A 15,819-nucleotide genomic window follows, 5' to 3' on the forward strand; every position below is an offset into this window, starting at 1 on the left:
ACCAAGGCACCTGTCATTGGCTAGGGTTCATATAGGCTTTTAGAATCAGCAAACTTCAAAACCGAAGGGGTCTATGAGATCATTCCATCTGACGTGTCCTTTCCCAGATGCAGATGTTGCAGACAAAAGCAATAAAATGCGGCGCCCGAGGTCACAAAGTCTGTCGGGGGAGTGACCCAGCCCAGGGTTTGCTCCACGTTTCCATGCTAAGAAAGTCAGCCTTCTTTTGACCCCTCTCTTCAAAGGGATAAGCCAAGCAAAGGAAAAAAGCAGGCACACTTGCTGGGGGGTTGTTTCCCAAGTCGCAGTGTTTCTCCTGCTTGTCTAGATCCCACTCCAGGCAGCACTCGATGACCCAAATCAGCAGAGCACACAGTCATGGCTTATTCGCGGCTAAGTGACCCTCTTTTCTGACTAAGAAAGATTCTAAAGGATGAAATACAACTGTTTAAGGAGGGGCAGTGATGGCCAGAGTTGATGTGGTCTGAGGTTTAGAAATGTATTCTTTCACACATGAAGAAAACTGGAACCGGGTCGCAGGTAAATGTGACTCCTAAGTTTAGACCCTGTTCCTAAAGCGCGCTGTAACTATGTGGGAGGTTTTTTCCAGCCCTGGTATCCACTAGGTCTAGTCCATTTGGTTGCACCTGGCCTCTACTGTGTGGCTTCCCAAGGGAGGAACGAAGTATGAAATAGACTGAGATACAGATTTCCCGAGAGAGTGTTTTCTTGATATCAGTTTTCCTATGCCTGATGCTCTGGGGGAGGGAAGATTTGAAACCCACTTCTTCCTTCTAGATACACCGGATGGAGTGGCCACACCTTCTTCGCTGGGGAGGAGAGGGCAGAGCAAGTGATTCTAGCTGTGGTTTGGACTTTTTGGACAGTGAGTGTGATGCTGGGGACCTTACTGGCGGGGCCGGGTGAGCTACAGGGAAAAGCCGTCTGCATTTTGGGGAAGGTCTGTCGGCGTGCTCAGCGGGCCCCCTGCTTCTCTCCGCAGGTTTCAAGGGCTGCACCAAGGCCACGTGCGCGCTGGGAAGAGGCTGGGTTTCAGAGGCGTCTTCACGGGGCTGCGGGGGTGGCCAGGCGGCGGTCAGAGGTCCAGGGGGCTCACGATGGTGAAGCCCGAGTCCTTGCTGTTGCCGCTGCTGTCGTCGTCGGGGCTGGAGCTGGGGCTGCCGGACGAGGCCGAGGCCGAGGCCGGGCCGGTCAGCGGGTCTGAGAACACCGGGGCGCGCCGGGCCAAGCTCTGGAGGGGCCGCGGGGCCTGAGCCCGGCCCGCCGGGGGCGCCCTGGCGCCGCCCCCTTCGTCGTCTTTGGAGACGAGGATGAAGTCGTCCGTGTCGCCTTTCTCCCTGCGCCCCGGCGCTGCTGAACGGGCCTGGGAAGGAGTCAGAGCACAAGGGGGGAGGGAAGAAACGGGGAGACGGTGAGACGCGGAGCAGGGCGGGGGCCCCACGATCCCCCCGGAAAGACGCAGGGAGGCCGCTCCGATGGGAGCACACGGCCTGCGGCCCCGCCCTGCTCATCACCCTTCTCCTGGGGCGCCAGCTTTCCCATGTGCGGGGGCGTGGGGTGAGGACAGCGTGTCCGTCGTCGCCCCCGTCCTCGGGCGTGGCCGTCGCGCAGTGAGTGACGCGCCTGGGTGGTTATGAGGCCACAGGCTGGCTCCCCAGTGTGCCCCCCCATCTGCAGTGATGCTACTCCCGCCTGCAGGGGGGCTGCAGGGGGCCCCAATGTGTTCCATCTCCTCCTATCTCACAGCTAGCTCATCCGGGCTGAGCGCCGGGGGGCTCCCGGGACAATACGGGGGCCTGGGAGCTTCTACAGACAAAGAAACCCGGAATGGTCCTTTGCAAAAAGTACACAGACGCAATGGCTTTACTCTACAATTATTTTCCTTTCTTTCTGAGTAATTATGTGTTTTGTTTTTAACGAAAGCAGCTGACATCCAAGGACACTGGTCAAGGTTTTGGGTTAAGATCAGAGAAGCTCCTGCCAGCCCTGCGATGGAAGTACAGCCACAGTCTGACCAGGGATGTTCCAGCCTGGCAGGAAGAGCCCTTGCCCACGGCCCACTAAGCCAATGCAGTGGCCACACCTGCTGCCTGCCCCGCCCGCTTACTCTCCCCGAGGGGTGGGGGGGAATTGGGGCAGGGCCTGAAGTCTAAGGAGGGGTACACAGCCCCTTGGCTGGAAGGTCCCCGGGGGACCTCTGGCTCCAGCATGGCCAAGACCACCTTTGGGCTATGGGCAGAGCCTGGATAGAGAGTCAGCAACACTCCTCAGGGAATCTGGGCGTTGACTGACAGGCCCTCTCTGAATTTCATGTTCTCCTGAGTGACATGCGGGCCAGTGGCTAAATAATGGCTCAGGTGTCTCCCCCTCTGACAATCTGCCTACTTTTAAGAGATTTAATCGGAGAACAGGAACAGAATGGCATTAAAGATCCCAGTGCCGAGACACAGCAGGCCTCAAGGTTCTTCAGCTCAAGTTGTAAAGCTGTTTACAGCCTGTCAACACAGCAATTCTTACAGAACGGAAGAGACATGCAGCACATGGCCCTGCAGTAGAAGGGGACGTGATCCCTAATGGCACTAGGGCAGTTTGGTGAGACAGATGGCCCTTTCTCATCCCATTACTGCCCTCCGTGAGGTGGTCAGGGCCAGGGGGCCTCAGGGGAGGGTGTCCCCCATGTCCATGCCCGCGGGTGCACGTCAGGCCTTGGCTTTGGCCTCCCACCTCCAGACTGCAGATGCTTTGTTCATGTGACTGCTGTGCTGAGCTATAAGCCGCGACAACCTTGACCTCCCACCCCACTCAGGAGCTTATCTGAGGTTGACAACAGAGTGAGCAAGGACAGTCCTATTTTCAGAGCGGTGTCTCTACCGCAGAAATGCCATGATAACCTATCCGCCTTTAGCATACAGTGAGGACGTGGGCAGGACTTGAAGAGGAGAAACACCTGTAACGTGTTTTAGCCTGTGACTAGAAGGAAAGATGGTTCCTACCATCACTAATTGTCTGGCTTGTTTCTGGAAAAGCAGTGGAGTCAAGTTATAAACGGTGAGTGACACCGCCCTCCCCCCAGTTTCCGGATAAAGCCATGACTGGCCCAGACAAGGCACGTTAGAACTGCCAGGGCTTCTGCAACCATCTTTTCTTCTTACCCCACTGCACCATTATCTTACGAACCAAGAACTGAAGCCCAGGTCAGAGGCCTGGAGACTTGGCCGACGTCACAAGCAGATGAAAAGACCCCATTCTTCTGGATTCCCACCTAGAATTTTTTTCTAGACCCAAGTAAGCTTTCCCTCTGGATTTCCACAGCAATCTCAGCTACTACCTGGCGCCATTTCTATCCTTTACAGAAACTTTGTAATTTCCTAGGTCGGTCTTCTCTTTCTGCGATACACAGGCGTGTGTCACACAATATAAAAAGTTTCTCAACATGTCAGTCCTGCGTAAAGCTGGCCAGGACCGCCACCTTCCCCGCCCTGACACCCCACCTCTCCTGTTGCTCAGCTTGATTTAGGATCACAGTGGAAGCAGGTGCTGTTCAACAGGAATGTTCCACGCTGATGAAGTGTCCCCTCTCTGTGCTGTCCAGGCAGGTAGCCCTACTCACATGAGGATACTGAGCACTGGAGAGGTACCTAGTGTGACTGAGGAACTGAATTAACTTTGAATTCTCTTTGATCCTGAGGAATTTATATTGAATTTTAAGTAGACACCTGTGGCTAGTGGCTACTGCATTAGCCCCCCCCACAGCTCTGGACCACAGATAAAAATATGGGACCAAAGACCGGTGAGGCAGGTGATATGGGCTGATGGACTGATGAATCAAGGGTCCTCCAAGTCCCTCCTTCTGCTGTGGTGGATCTGAGTGAAGTTCATCCAAAACCTCCCAAAGATTCACAAAGAAGTGTGTGAAGGACAGACTGCGGAAGGGAGGGACAGAATGAGGCTCTTTTCACCCTACAGAATACAATTTCCAGGACTTCCCTGGTGGCGCCATGGTTAAGAATCCGCCTGCTAGTGCAGGGGACACGGGTTCGATCCCTGGTCCGGGAAGATCCCACATGCCGTGGAGCAACTAAGCCCGTGCGCCACAACTACTGAGCCTGCGCTCTAGAGCCCCCGAGCCACAACTACTGAAGCCCACGCGCCTGGAGCCCGTGCTCCGCAACAAGAGAAGCCACTGCAATGAGAAGCCCACGCACTGCAACGAAGAGTAGCCCCCGCTCGCCGCAGCTAGAGAAAGCCCGCGCGCAGCAACAAAGACCCAACACAGCCAAAAATAAATTAATTTAAAAAGAGAAAAAAAGAATACAATTTCCCCTCTGCTGTTGGCAGAGCTCGAGAGAAGATGTGTGATCAGATGGAAAGAACAGCCACATCTCCACCAGCTTCCCAGGGGGGAGTGGGGTGTGTGCACTGCCACAAAGGAAGAGCCCTTTTAAGTCCCTGGTTGTGGGGGGGGCACTGGCAGGGAGACCGAGCTCTCTGCCCCAAGGTGGGGTGAGCCCAGTTCTCTGCGGGAACGAGGGCCTATCACACTGCATCCCCTTCCCGGCTCACGGCCAGCTCATGTGGAGGCTGCACTGGGTCCGCTGGGGCAGCGCTGGCAACTGGTACGTTCTTACAAATCTGAAAACTGGGAAGGACGATTACAAAGTATACTCAAGAAGTTTTCAATTAGCAAATTTGTTAGTGTTCTTCAAAGCTCTTTTTCTGTAGTAGTTTTAGACATTCAACTAAAAAAAGAAAATCACGCTAAATTTTAAAATAAAATTGTAGACTAAAAATGGTCGGGGGGGTGGGCCTAAGCTCAATAATATGTGAATAAATAAATAATTATTGAAAAATTAAACATCTGGGCATGGAAGGGGAATTTGGAGGAACTAATTGAGGTAAGCTTGCAATGTTACTGTTGGATTCATGTGGCTTTAAAATGCAGACTCAAAATGCTCTCTGAAAATTCCCTTCTAAAGGTGGATGAAACAGACCACGCAGGGTTCTCTTCTGGAAGAGTACTCTTAAAACTGAAAAAGTCCCATTCTAAAATGTCATTTTGCTTCTTTAAAATCATAAAAAATATATAATTTACAAGCATCTGGATGCTAGTTTTTGAGAAAGTAACTTAGATGAGAGCTAATGGGAGATTTTCAAGATGAAACTCTGCACACCATTTTAAAAAGAATATTATTAGGAATGTTTAGTCCCATCAGATCACACGCCGGGAGGCAGCATGGTGGAGCTGAAAGCTGACTGAACTGGGACAGGCATTCTGAAAACAATTCCTCACTGGTAAAACGAGCAGGTATTTCTTCGATTCTTCCTAACTGGAAAATTCTGGGATTCTATGTTAGAATAAAGTACATACCATGTTGACACCCAAGAGTGCAGGTCAGCAAACGACAGCTCGTGGGCCAAATCCGTCCTGTGGTCTGTTTTTGTGTGGCTCTCAAGCTGAGAATGGCTTATGTATACATATATATTTTTTTAATTTTTATTTTATATTGATGTATAGTTGATTAGCAATGTTGTGTTAGTTTCAGGTGTACAGCAGAGTGATTCAGTTATACATATACATGTATCTATTCTTTTTCAAATTCTTTTCCCATTTAGGTTATTACAGAGTATTGAGCAGAGTTCCCTGTGCTATACAGGAGGTCCTTGTTGGCTGTCTATTTTATATATAGTAGTGTGTATATGTTAATCCCAAACCCCTAATTTATCCCTCCCCCAACCTGCTTCCCTCAGTAACCGTAAGTTTGTTCTCCAAGTCTGTGAGTCTGTTTCTGTTTTGTAAATTTTAAAGGGCTGTAGAAACAAGCAAGCAAGCACACCAAATACAAAAACAGATATGTGCCAGAGACCATATGTGGCCTGAAAATCCTAAAATATTTACTCTCTGGCCCTTGACAGAAAAAAGTTGCTGACCTATGTGGCTTAGAGGATGGACATTGAGAAGTCCTTCCCCATGAAGGCCAAAAAGGTTCTAGGCCAGTGAAGTACACTCAAGACAGCATTAGGAAAGCATGGACAGTACTTCTTGTGCTAAAGGGGAATGGAGGCATCGGCTGAAGGCAACTGACCAATAACTGAGGCAGAGATCCGGCTTTCTAACACCGCACCGTGGGACTGGCAGGAAGTTCAGGCCGAAGCTGCTGCATACAGGTGTGTAGGTTGCGCACTGCACAACTCCAGGAGACACTAGTCTATTCTGAAGGGCACTGCCCAGGGCACTGGAGTACACGACTTGCACAGCTGTGTTCATCACCCCTGGCTTAGGTCACTTGTATTTTACAGTTGAACTTCACACGTGGTCACGTGAAGTAACTTCGGTGGGCTTGTGTTATGCATAGTTTGAATGTGTGTGCACCCCCCCCCGCTTCCGTCTCGGGCTAACGTGACAGTGTTCTCAGAGCGCTGTACCTGCGTGGGGGCCCTGGGCAGGAGGCCCTGGCCGCTGGAGCAGTAGTGGTCGTCTGAGATGGTGATCTGCTCGTTCTCCTCGGCTTCCAGCTGGCTCTGGTTGAAACGCAGCGAACCTTTTAGAATGTCTTTGATCTGTTTTCAAAGAAGAAAATCCATGAGAAAGATGAATGAGTTTGGTTTTAAATGTCAGCTAAACCTCGAATACATCTGAATCAGACTTGTCATTGACTGTTCTTTTATAGCGTGGATATGAATTTATGACCATAAGAAAGAAAGAACAGGAGAAAAAATCCAGCTCTATATCAAAACCACTGACTTATGAATGACCAAGGAAAATGTCACAGCCTGAATGGCCAGGTTCTCACAGGGGCAGACGGGGCGTCACGCCCTTGGGGGTTATCCTAGAGCAGGAAGCACCACGTGCCCTCCCACCCGGCTCCGCGGAACAGCCCTCAGCCTCTGAAGGGGCCCACCCCAGCTGAGGGCTAATCACGCAGGCCGCGTCTCTTCACTGACATTTCTGTTCCACTCGGTCCTTCAAGGCTTGAGTCGCTGCGGCCCTTGAGGGGCTGAGAGGCCTGTTATGGGAGGTGATCGTTTATGCCTTGCGCTCCCGGGACATTCGTGATGGGCGACTGGACGTGAGCTGGGCCACACACACCACAGCAGCTTCGATGAGGAGCAAACAGAACAGCTTTGCTAAGAGGAAGGGGCAGGGGTGGGAAATGAGAAACCAGTCTGGGCTGCAGGCTAGTCAGACAGAATTGCTGGACGGAGCAAGGGGCGTGAGCAGGTGCGCAGTCGGGAGGGGTCTGTCTGGGAGGAAATGCAGGGCCAGGGGACACTGGCTCTGATGTCACGGTACCCATGCCCTGGTGCCCTCCCCAACAGGCACTAAAAGGGTGGCCTGTGCGACACAAAGTCAGAGCAACGGACATACCTGCTTTAGTCCTGCCAGGGAAACCAGAATTTGATCTTCTTTTTCCAAATTTTCTTGCAGTATCACTTCTTGAATATTTCCTGAAAATAGAAGAATGACATTTTGTAACTAGTGCCCTGGGTGTAACTTATCTGCTGTCACACCATCACTTCAGACAAGCTGGGGAAGGCTTCTGCCAAGTTTCACAGCAACTCTTCCCACCAAGGACGCTCTGCCCATCTAGAGACGGGGCAGGTGCCGGGCCCGGCGCGGGGGCACCGAGCCTGGTACACACCGCCTCCCCCAACGTCCCACGGATGTGCTCTCACGGTGACAGACGTGTCTTACTCCTGCAGAGGGCCCAGGGCGCCCCCTGCTGACCTATGACGTGGTGAACAGCGTGGCGCGTTCATCCAGCGTCTGGGAGGAGGGGTGTTTCCGCTGAGCTTCCTACACTTCTCAGAGTTCAATGCTGTTGCCTCACCCATCTCGCTAAATAAAGACCAGGTCCTCCCAGGTGACGTACATTAAAGACACCATCTTTAAAAAATGTAAACAGTACAGTATGTTGTCAATTCAACATAATGTTAAAAATAAAAGAATAAGCTCACCGAGTCAGCAACACTTAAGCCGGGGTCTTCCCAGGAACTGCTGCCCTGTGCCCTGCAGGAGGCTTGGCCTCTGCTGGAGGGGCCTTCAGCCAGACCTGATCTGAGGACCCGCCAAGCCAGCTATCCCGCGGAGCTGCCCACCAAGAGCTTCAGCAAGCAGGACACCTCGGCCTTCCCCACCGCCCGCCTGAGGGATGCACCCAGCCCTGCTGGGGACTGTGGCTTCCGAGGAGGGGATTCTCAGGGGAGCGCAGGAGTGGAAGCCCCCTCCCCAGCGCTACGCAGGAGACTATGTTCGGGGGGGGGGGGGCGGGATTGAAACACGTTTTTACAAAGATACCACCTGAGCACCACACTGAGAATCGCTGCAGTAAGCAGGCTCGCCCTCCGTTAACACCTGCTTCCTTATTTCCTGGCCCTTAACGATACCCTACTTACAAGGCCTCACAAGCCACGTTCTCAGTCATTCACTCCACCAAGCTGGCCCAGTCTCTGCGCGGGGCTCCTCTGCTCTGTGCCCGGCCCCCGCGGCCCGCGGCGGGAGAGGCGGGGCCCGCATCCTGCCTGCCCGGGGGGCCTGGAGGCTCTGTCCCCAGAGCCCGACCGACGACTCCCCTCAGGGGTCCACCCTCGGCTCCCCTGCGGCCTCCTTGGAGCAGAGCCAAGCGGCCCAGGCCACCCTCTGGTCTCCCCCCACCAGCTCTTCTACTGCCTCGACAATAAGCCCTGTCACACCCGACGTTAGCACAGGCGTCTGCTGGCTTATGTGTGGTCCATCACCCCCAGTAGGGTCTGGTTCAGGACTACACCCACAGCCCTCAGCAGAATGGCTGGCTCATTTCAGGTGCACGGTAAGTACTGACTGACCGACCGACTGAACAAACATGGAAAAACATCCTTGGAACCTGCACTGCAGAACACTGCTATCCTCAATACTTCCAAAAAGTATTTCCAGCAAGGGGCAAGGCGAAGACTGGTACTATCAACATGAGTCCAGCCAGTTTATTAGAACCTTCACTAAGAATAAATCTACACACCATACTGACAAGTCCTCTTACAGACAGTAGTAGAAAAACAGCAGCCTTAACTTATTCAGAAAATGTGACTGGAGTTTCTGGCTAATAGAAAGGCCTGCTTCAAAACGAGAGAGCAAGATGAATGGGAATGGAATAATAGATATAATTAGAGAGTGAATGTTTCTGGTTTCCTTCAAAGCCTGTAACAATTTGTTCTCTCCCAATTAAAAAAAAACAACAACAAAAAACCCACCATAAAATCCACTCAGCGAGACATTAACGACAACCAACTGCAGAAGACTGACCAGAGACCGTTCTGCAGGCCTTCGGAAGGACTGGGAAGGGTTGCCTTTGTTTTCAGGACTGCTTGGCTTTTTTTTTTTTTTTAAACATCTTTATTGGAGTATAATTGCTTTACAATGGTGTGCTAGTTTCTGCTGTATAACAAAGTGAATCAGCTATACATATACATATACATATATCCCCATATCCCCTCCCTCTTGCTTCTCCCTCCCACCCTCCCTATGCCACCCCTCTGGGAGGTCACAAAGCACCGAGCTGATCTTCCTGTGCTATGCGGCTGCTTCCCAGTAGCTATCGGTTTTACATTTGGTAGTGTATATATGTCCATGCCACTCTCTCACTTTGTCACAGCTTAAGGCAGAGCTCGGGGCCCAGGGCTGCCTGGGCAGTTTGGCCGGGCGGTGGCCCTGCCCCACTGAGCCGCTAGGGGGCAGATCCCCAGCTCCGGCCGTGGAGGAGGCAGCAAGGGAGAGCTCCCAGGCCCCGGGAGGAAGCTCAGCCACCGGATGCAGGGGCACCGGGACGGCTGGAGGAAGCGCGGGGGGTTCTCGGGTCCAAGGAACTAACGGAGGCCGCACCTGGCAAATCGGGGGCCAGGAAGAGAGGCGATCTGTAGAGAGCAACTGTGATAGGTTATGTCCTGCCCTGCAGGACCTTTGTCTCCTGTTGCCCCTTGGAGAGTTTGCTGTGGAACATCGCACGGAGCCAAAGGGCTTGGCCAGACTGCCTGGCTCCTGTCTCCAACGCAGTGGAGTGGTCGGCAGCAGTAAGGACCGCAGGCCTTGGCTGACAGGGCAGTCAGTGGCTCCAGTGGGGACAGAGGCCTAGAAGGATGCGGGAACAGAGCCTTCCTTAGAGGCCGGCAAGGACTCGGAGGGCACTCAGAGGCCCTTCCTCAAATAACAGAGGGACACGTGAGACAGACCGGAATCCTGACGTCCCCCGGGCAGGCAGAAGAGACAGAGTGGGGAAACGAACTGTGGGCCTCGGTCCAGACAAGATGGTTAACTGGTAGGAAATCGAGTTGCCTTTAAGTGGCAAGTTTTTAGGCCTCAGACGGCCACTGGTGGGGCTGGAACTTCAGAGCGAGATTTCTGCACACCCGAGTTTAAGTATACAGATTTACTCTCCCACTACAGACCTGAGGCCTTACCGCACCACACTGGCCATGCGGGCCGAAAACCCCATAAACCAAGAAGGCCTAGCCACGCTCTCGTGGATGCCCTGCTTTGCTGTGAGCCTCCCATGGCCCGTATACTCCAGAGGGGTAGTGGTGATGCTGGCAGGGCGGGCTGGGGAAGCAGAGGGCAGGAGCGCGTCGGGAAGCTGCAGTAATGGAAACCCTGGTCCTTCAGGCCTAAGTGGGGATGCGCTCCCTGTTTCTCAAGGCCCCTCCCTTCCTGTGCTCTCCTTTGCTGAGACCCCAGCAGCCACAGCCTAGATCCTCACGGCCACCGCACCGTCTCTCAGGTCTAAAGAGGTGGCGGGGCTGCTGGTGGGGGGGACCCCAACCCCACCCTCCAACCCCTCCTCACCGACGGGTCCCAGAGGTTGCAGTGCGCCCTCCCTCACCGCCAGCGGTGGTCATGTGACACCGCGGTAGCCCAAGAGCTGTAAGGGAAGCTCCCCAGGGGGACTGGCTCAGTCTGTGCCTTTGGGGCCCTTACGCTCCCCACTCGTGCTGCCTGAAAGACTGGAAGAGCCCTGCAGGTCACCTTGCAAGCACCTGGATGCGGATCACCGCCCAGCGCTGTGGGCATGGCCGGGAGGAGCCCGGGGCATCGCCGAGCTGCCATACCTGCTCCCAGGGCCTGCCTCTGGGCTGCTCTGACTTAAGAAAAAAAAAATAACCTCCTGGTGTGTCTATTCTACTGTTTGGGGGGTTAATGTGACTAGCAGCTGTAATCGTGTCAAAGTACTACAAACTGGGTGGTTTAAAACGAAAGAAATGTATTCTCGTTCCAGAGGTGCTAAGTCAAAGCCAAGGTGCCGGTGGGGCCTCGCTCCCTGCAGGTTGAAGAGAAGTGTTCCTTCTTGCCTCCTCCCGGCTTCGTCTCAACTTGATGGCACTTGTCAAGGCCCTCTTTCCCAATAAGGTCACATGCACGGGTTCCGGGTGAACATGGATTGAGGGGAACACTTCTCGACTCAGCACAGCAGCCACGCTGCCTACCTGTCACACAGGATCAAAGTCATCCAGCTCCTCTAATGAAAGGGGACCAAGGCCAAGGGCGCCCTTGGGGGGCGACGAGCCCAGAGCCTTGGTGTCCTCAGCAGTGCACTCCCACCCGACCGTTCTCCAGCCTGGTTCTATGGATTGGATCAAAGTTCACCTTTTTGAAGGGGATGAAAACCAGGAGCTTCTCCCCTGAAAACCCACATAAAATTACATAAAATGTTCACCTAATTTTAAGGCTAAACCTCTCCTGTAATCAACTGAGCTGACTAGCTGTGCAATCCAGGGTACAGAAATCCAAGTCAAAACAAAAGGGCACCTACAGAGGCTGCTAAATGTCCTGAATACAAGAATTTTTACTTACCTCACAAAGTACTGACCATGTAAATCCTTTGCCTAGCCACTTCCACTATATACTGATTCAAGGCAGCATTTACAACCATTTTAGTAATATATAACTTCTCAGTCACAAATGCACTGCATGTAAAAATAGAAAAACATAATGGTCTCTTTTCATACCTTATAATATTAAAGGCAGAAATGTGAAATGTTCAAATTTTCAATGTAGTGCACATTTTTCCTTCTTGTAAGAGGCAGAATAATATAAATGATGATATAAAGGTTCTTTCTCTTTGTTTCTGTGTAGAAGGAAGATTATGTTCTTTATAATCTCCTTCCATTTAAGCATTACCTATTACAGATGTTGGGGCTCTGAAACTAAAGGGGAAAACCTCACAAAACTAACTGCTTCTGTGGAAATTACACAAAAATCTCGTCAACATCACAATCCCATGGGGTCTCCACTACTTTTAATGAAACGTCAATGCCGCAAAAATGGGTCTCTCTCTCTAAGGATAATGGAAATGGCACACGAACTACTTTTTCAATTTCCTAAAATTCTTTTCAATGCTAAAATAAAAGTGTTTTCATCTACATGCCGGGTACAAAGATAACAGAAGCCTATATTCGTTAAGAAGGGCAGGAAAAGGGGACAAAAGGAGAACTCCCATCTGTCTATAGAGGAGGTGAAACTGGGTGGGTCATTTAACCTCCTTGTGCCTGAGGGGTAATAACAGACCCTTCCCCAGAGGATTAGTGTGAAGCATAAATAAACAGTACAGCACCCGGGCCACTGCAGAAGCTCAGCACCCGGGAGCTTCCACGTCTACACAGCCACCTTCCCTCATCTGACTATCCCAACAACCTTTCTGGATGAGGACCATCATCCTGTCATAGAAATGGGAGCCCAGCTGAGAAATGCCAGGTCTGTTATGTGAGGTCCCATGACTGGACAGAGCTAGGATCAGATTCTGGATTGGCTGGACTCCTGAGCCCTCCTGACACACACGATTTATGCATATGGCACTGATGGGGAAGCCGGAGATACGAAAAGGCACAGGATGGGGTCCTGGCAGTGACTCAACTGCCTTGAGATGCCAGTGCCCTTTATCTGGTGGCGGAACTGACCTAAGGGAGGTCAGCCAGAGGCAGGAAGTCACCTTTCACTTCTCCCAGAGAAGTGAACACCAATCACTTCTCCCAGAGCTTTCCGGAGCACTGGAGTGGTCATCCAACAGCCTGGACTTTGATGACCCTGGGCCATGATACTGATGGGTCTGTGTGTCACTAAACCTGTCAGTAACATGCGGGTGACACCTGTCTTGAAGGTTAGAGGAGATAATCGAAGTGGTCCACGTCTATCATGCTGCCTTGCTATGATTATTATTGCTTAGTATGTTGTTGTTGTTTCTTTCACCAGTTCCTTAAATACCCAGATAAGTGGATTCTGCTCCCAGAGGTTCTCTCATCTCTGACAGAGATTTAGTCACCCTGACCTCTGACAATAAGGGACGGCCCCAGAGGAAATACACAGGCTGTTACAGACCAGAGGGGGCACGTGTAGGGTTGCCCTAGGGTCACACACGTCCTGAGAGTGGTGGCGGTTTAAGAAGTGACCATTAGTCAAGGAGGGGGGCAGACCTGTACTTCGTCACTATTGGCTTTGGCTGGACCATTAATAGCAAAGGGATTTCTGCCCACAGAGGGTGTGCCATAGTTGTCCAGTCTTGGGAGAAGGCAGGTTTAGGAGAAGACTGCAGGCGTCAAATTCACCCTTTAATCCGTGGTGTCTATTTCTGGGTGTCCCTGCAATGCCACTCCCCGTCTAGAAGGCCCTTCTACTCTCCTCCTAACACCACACCCTCCTTCTCTTCAAAGCCCACCTTAAAGCTGTTCAAGCATCAGGCCTTCCCTCCACAAGCACCCGCTTGATGGACTCTCCTGCTTCATCTTTTATGCTTGCAACTGTCATCCAGAGATGAGGCCTGAAGACTAAAAGTTTCCTGAAACTGCACAGTTCTGCATGGCAAGTCCTGGACTCCAGGTCTTCTGGTTCCAAATGTGGGTGGTGTAGGTTCACGACATCCCTTGACTTTGAACCCACCATCCCTGCCAATGTCTCTGAGATCACTGGTGCTCCAAGAGGACCGTGCTTGCTTCCCGTGAAGCCACGTGTCACTTTAGGTATTTCTAACAAGGCATATTCTCTGTTGTGCTCTGTCTCCCTACTTTGAAGTTTGGTCCACCCTTTCCATACACATTGAGCTCGATTTGAAAAGCGCTCCCCCACTTCACTCCACCCCAACCTCCTTCACCCCGAGCCTGTTTCTACATCAGAGAGCAGGTACTTAGGAAATAGTGGCTGAATGGCCAATGCGAGGCTTTCCCGCCAACATTAGGGCTGATTTTTATCTCCTGAGGAATAGATGTAGGTGAGAGATTTCTCAGGTGAAGAATTAAGGGCTACTAATCCGATCAAGCAAATCCTGGATTGAGAAGTGGGAGGGGTGGGTGAAGGGAAGTACGTACAGTCACTGACGGTCTATTGAGAGCCAAGGACTGAGTCCGGGGCTTTGTACTCAGTATTTTCTTAAAAAGCAAAAAGCAGATCACACAGAAAATATAATCAAGGGTCCTACTTTGCATCCAGCTGCCAGAATGGCTGAAGATCCTAAACTCAGCACTGGGAGAGGAGCAATCCATAGGAATAGCCAAGGGAAGGAAGACTAGGCAAATAACATGTATTGCACTGAAGATGAGTCTTCGGGTCAATAAATAGTTCTCTTAAGTGAACTGAGTGTGTTCAGCACAGAGTTCCAAATCTGTACTGGTCTCAACCGTTTCTGGATTCTTCTCTTAGGATTTACCTCCCTGCCAGCCAGAGGCTGGCACAGAAGCATGGCTCCTCACGGTAAAATCTATCCTGTTCATGATATGGCTGCCACCTTTGGGTCAACCAGAAGAGACTCTGCACATATTTTTCAACTTAAAAGGTCTCTAAGCTCCAGTCACGGTTAGATGCCTTTGCCAGAATACCTATTTCTAAAAATAAAAGCAGAAACACAGCTAGGACCTCACTAATAGGAAATATCCTGGGGTTTCTGTAACCACCCCGTCTCATTTGGGAGCAATGAGATAGAAGTTTGGCTAAGATCATCCTAAAATAACATCATTTAGTCAGACAAGACCCTTTGAATTGGGTCGAAGATGGATATCTTCTTTGTGAATTTCAGGCCATAAGGTTTTGCCCACCTGAGGACTGGGGACAGTCAAGTGCCACACCTCAGCTGGGAGTGAAACACAGCCATGGCAGTGAACGCAGCCTCCTTACCTCCGCCTCAGGCCCACTCCCCCCACTCACAAGCTCTTAGCTCAGCATGAGATGCTTGTGGTGGCCAAGAAGTCCTTGAGTCTTCGAGCTGTTGGTGGCAAGCCTGTTTCTACTGAGGTGGGGGGATGTGGGGGGACAAGTCTTTTGCTTCCTGGGTCATCGCTGGAGAGGCCGGGGTTAGAGGAGGTGGAAAGGCAGCCTGGTATGGAGGTGGGAAGAACAGGTGTTGCAGTCAGACACAGTTTAAGAAAGACAAAGGATTTGGGAATGATCTTTAAAAAAGAGAAAGAGTGAAAGATATGCAGTTTGGAAAAGCATGTGGGAAAATGGAGAGAGCCATAAAATGGAAAACAAAATGATGCAAGATGAATCGTCCATACTGAGGCCACGTGATCAGGGATGTGTTCTCTGAGCCAGGAAAGGCTAAGGTGGCGTACAGTTGGCTAAGTTTTTCTCAGTAGGTCTAGGGTTGGTGCAAGAAAGATGCTTCCAAGGCTTCTGACGATAAAACGGGGGGGAAAGTGCCTTCCACGACGAGACAGCAAGGCTGGAAAGAGGCTGAGAACAGCACTGAATGTCGCCAGGGAGCTTGTGAGCTCTCCACCCACAGAGCTCCTGCACGTGTGCCTGCAGTGTGGGGTTACGGATGCACGGCAGCACTAGCAATGCTTCAACTG

At 51.6% G+C, this 15,819-nt stretch overlaps 1 protein-coding gene across 5 annotated transcripts in view; it reads right to left on the reverse strand.

The window, feature by feature from the left end:
- Positions 1 to 1,005: 1,005 nt before the first annotated feature.
- The window catches only part of TBC1D5 (TBC1 domain family member 5), a 542,652-nt gene continuing 527,838 nt past the window's right edge, over positions 1,006 to 15,819 (reverse strand). For all 5 annotated transcript variants that reach the window (XM_061194718.1, XM_061194716.1, XM_061194717.1 and 2 more), the window contains 3 exons: positions 7,388 to 7,467; positions 6,445 to 6,579; positions 1,006 to 1,384 (listed from right to left, as the gene is read on the reverse strand). In XM_061194718.1, the coding sequence (XP_061050701.1) occupies positions 1,097 to 1,384; positions 6,445 to 6,579; positions 7,388 to 7,467 (503 nt within the window). In that variant the 3' untranslated portion in view covers positions 1,006 to 1,096. The remainder of the gene's footprint in view (positions 1,385 to 6,444; positions 6,580 to 7,387; positions 7,468 to 15,819) is intronic.

Source organism: Eubalaena glacialis, chromosome 6, assembly GCF_028564815.1.
Source record: "Eubalaena glacialis isolate mEubGla1 chromosome 6, mEubGla1.1.hap2.+ XY, whole genome shotgun sequence".
NCBI classification, from domain to species: Eukaryota; Metazoa; Chordata; class Mammalia; order Artiodactyla; family Balaenidae; genus Eubalaena; species Eubalaena glacialis.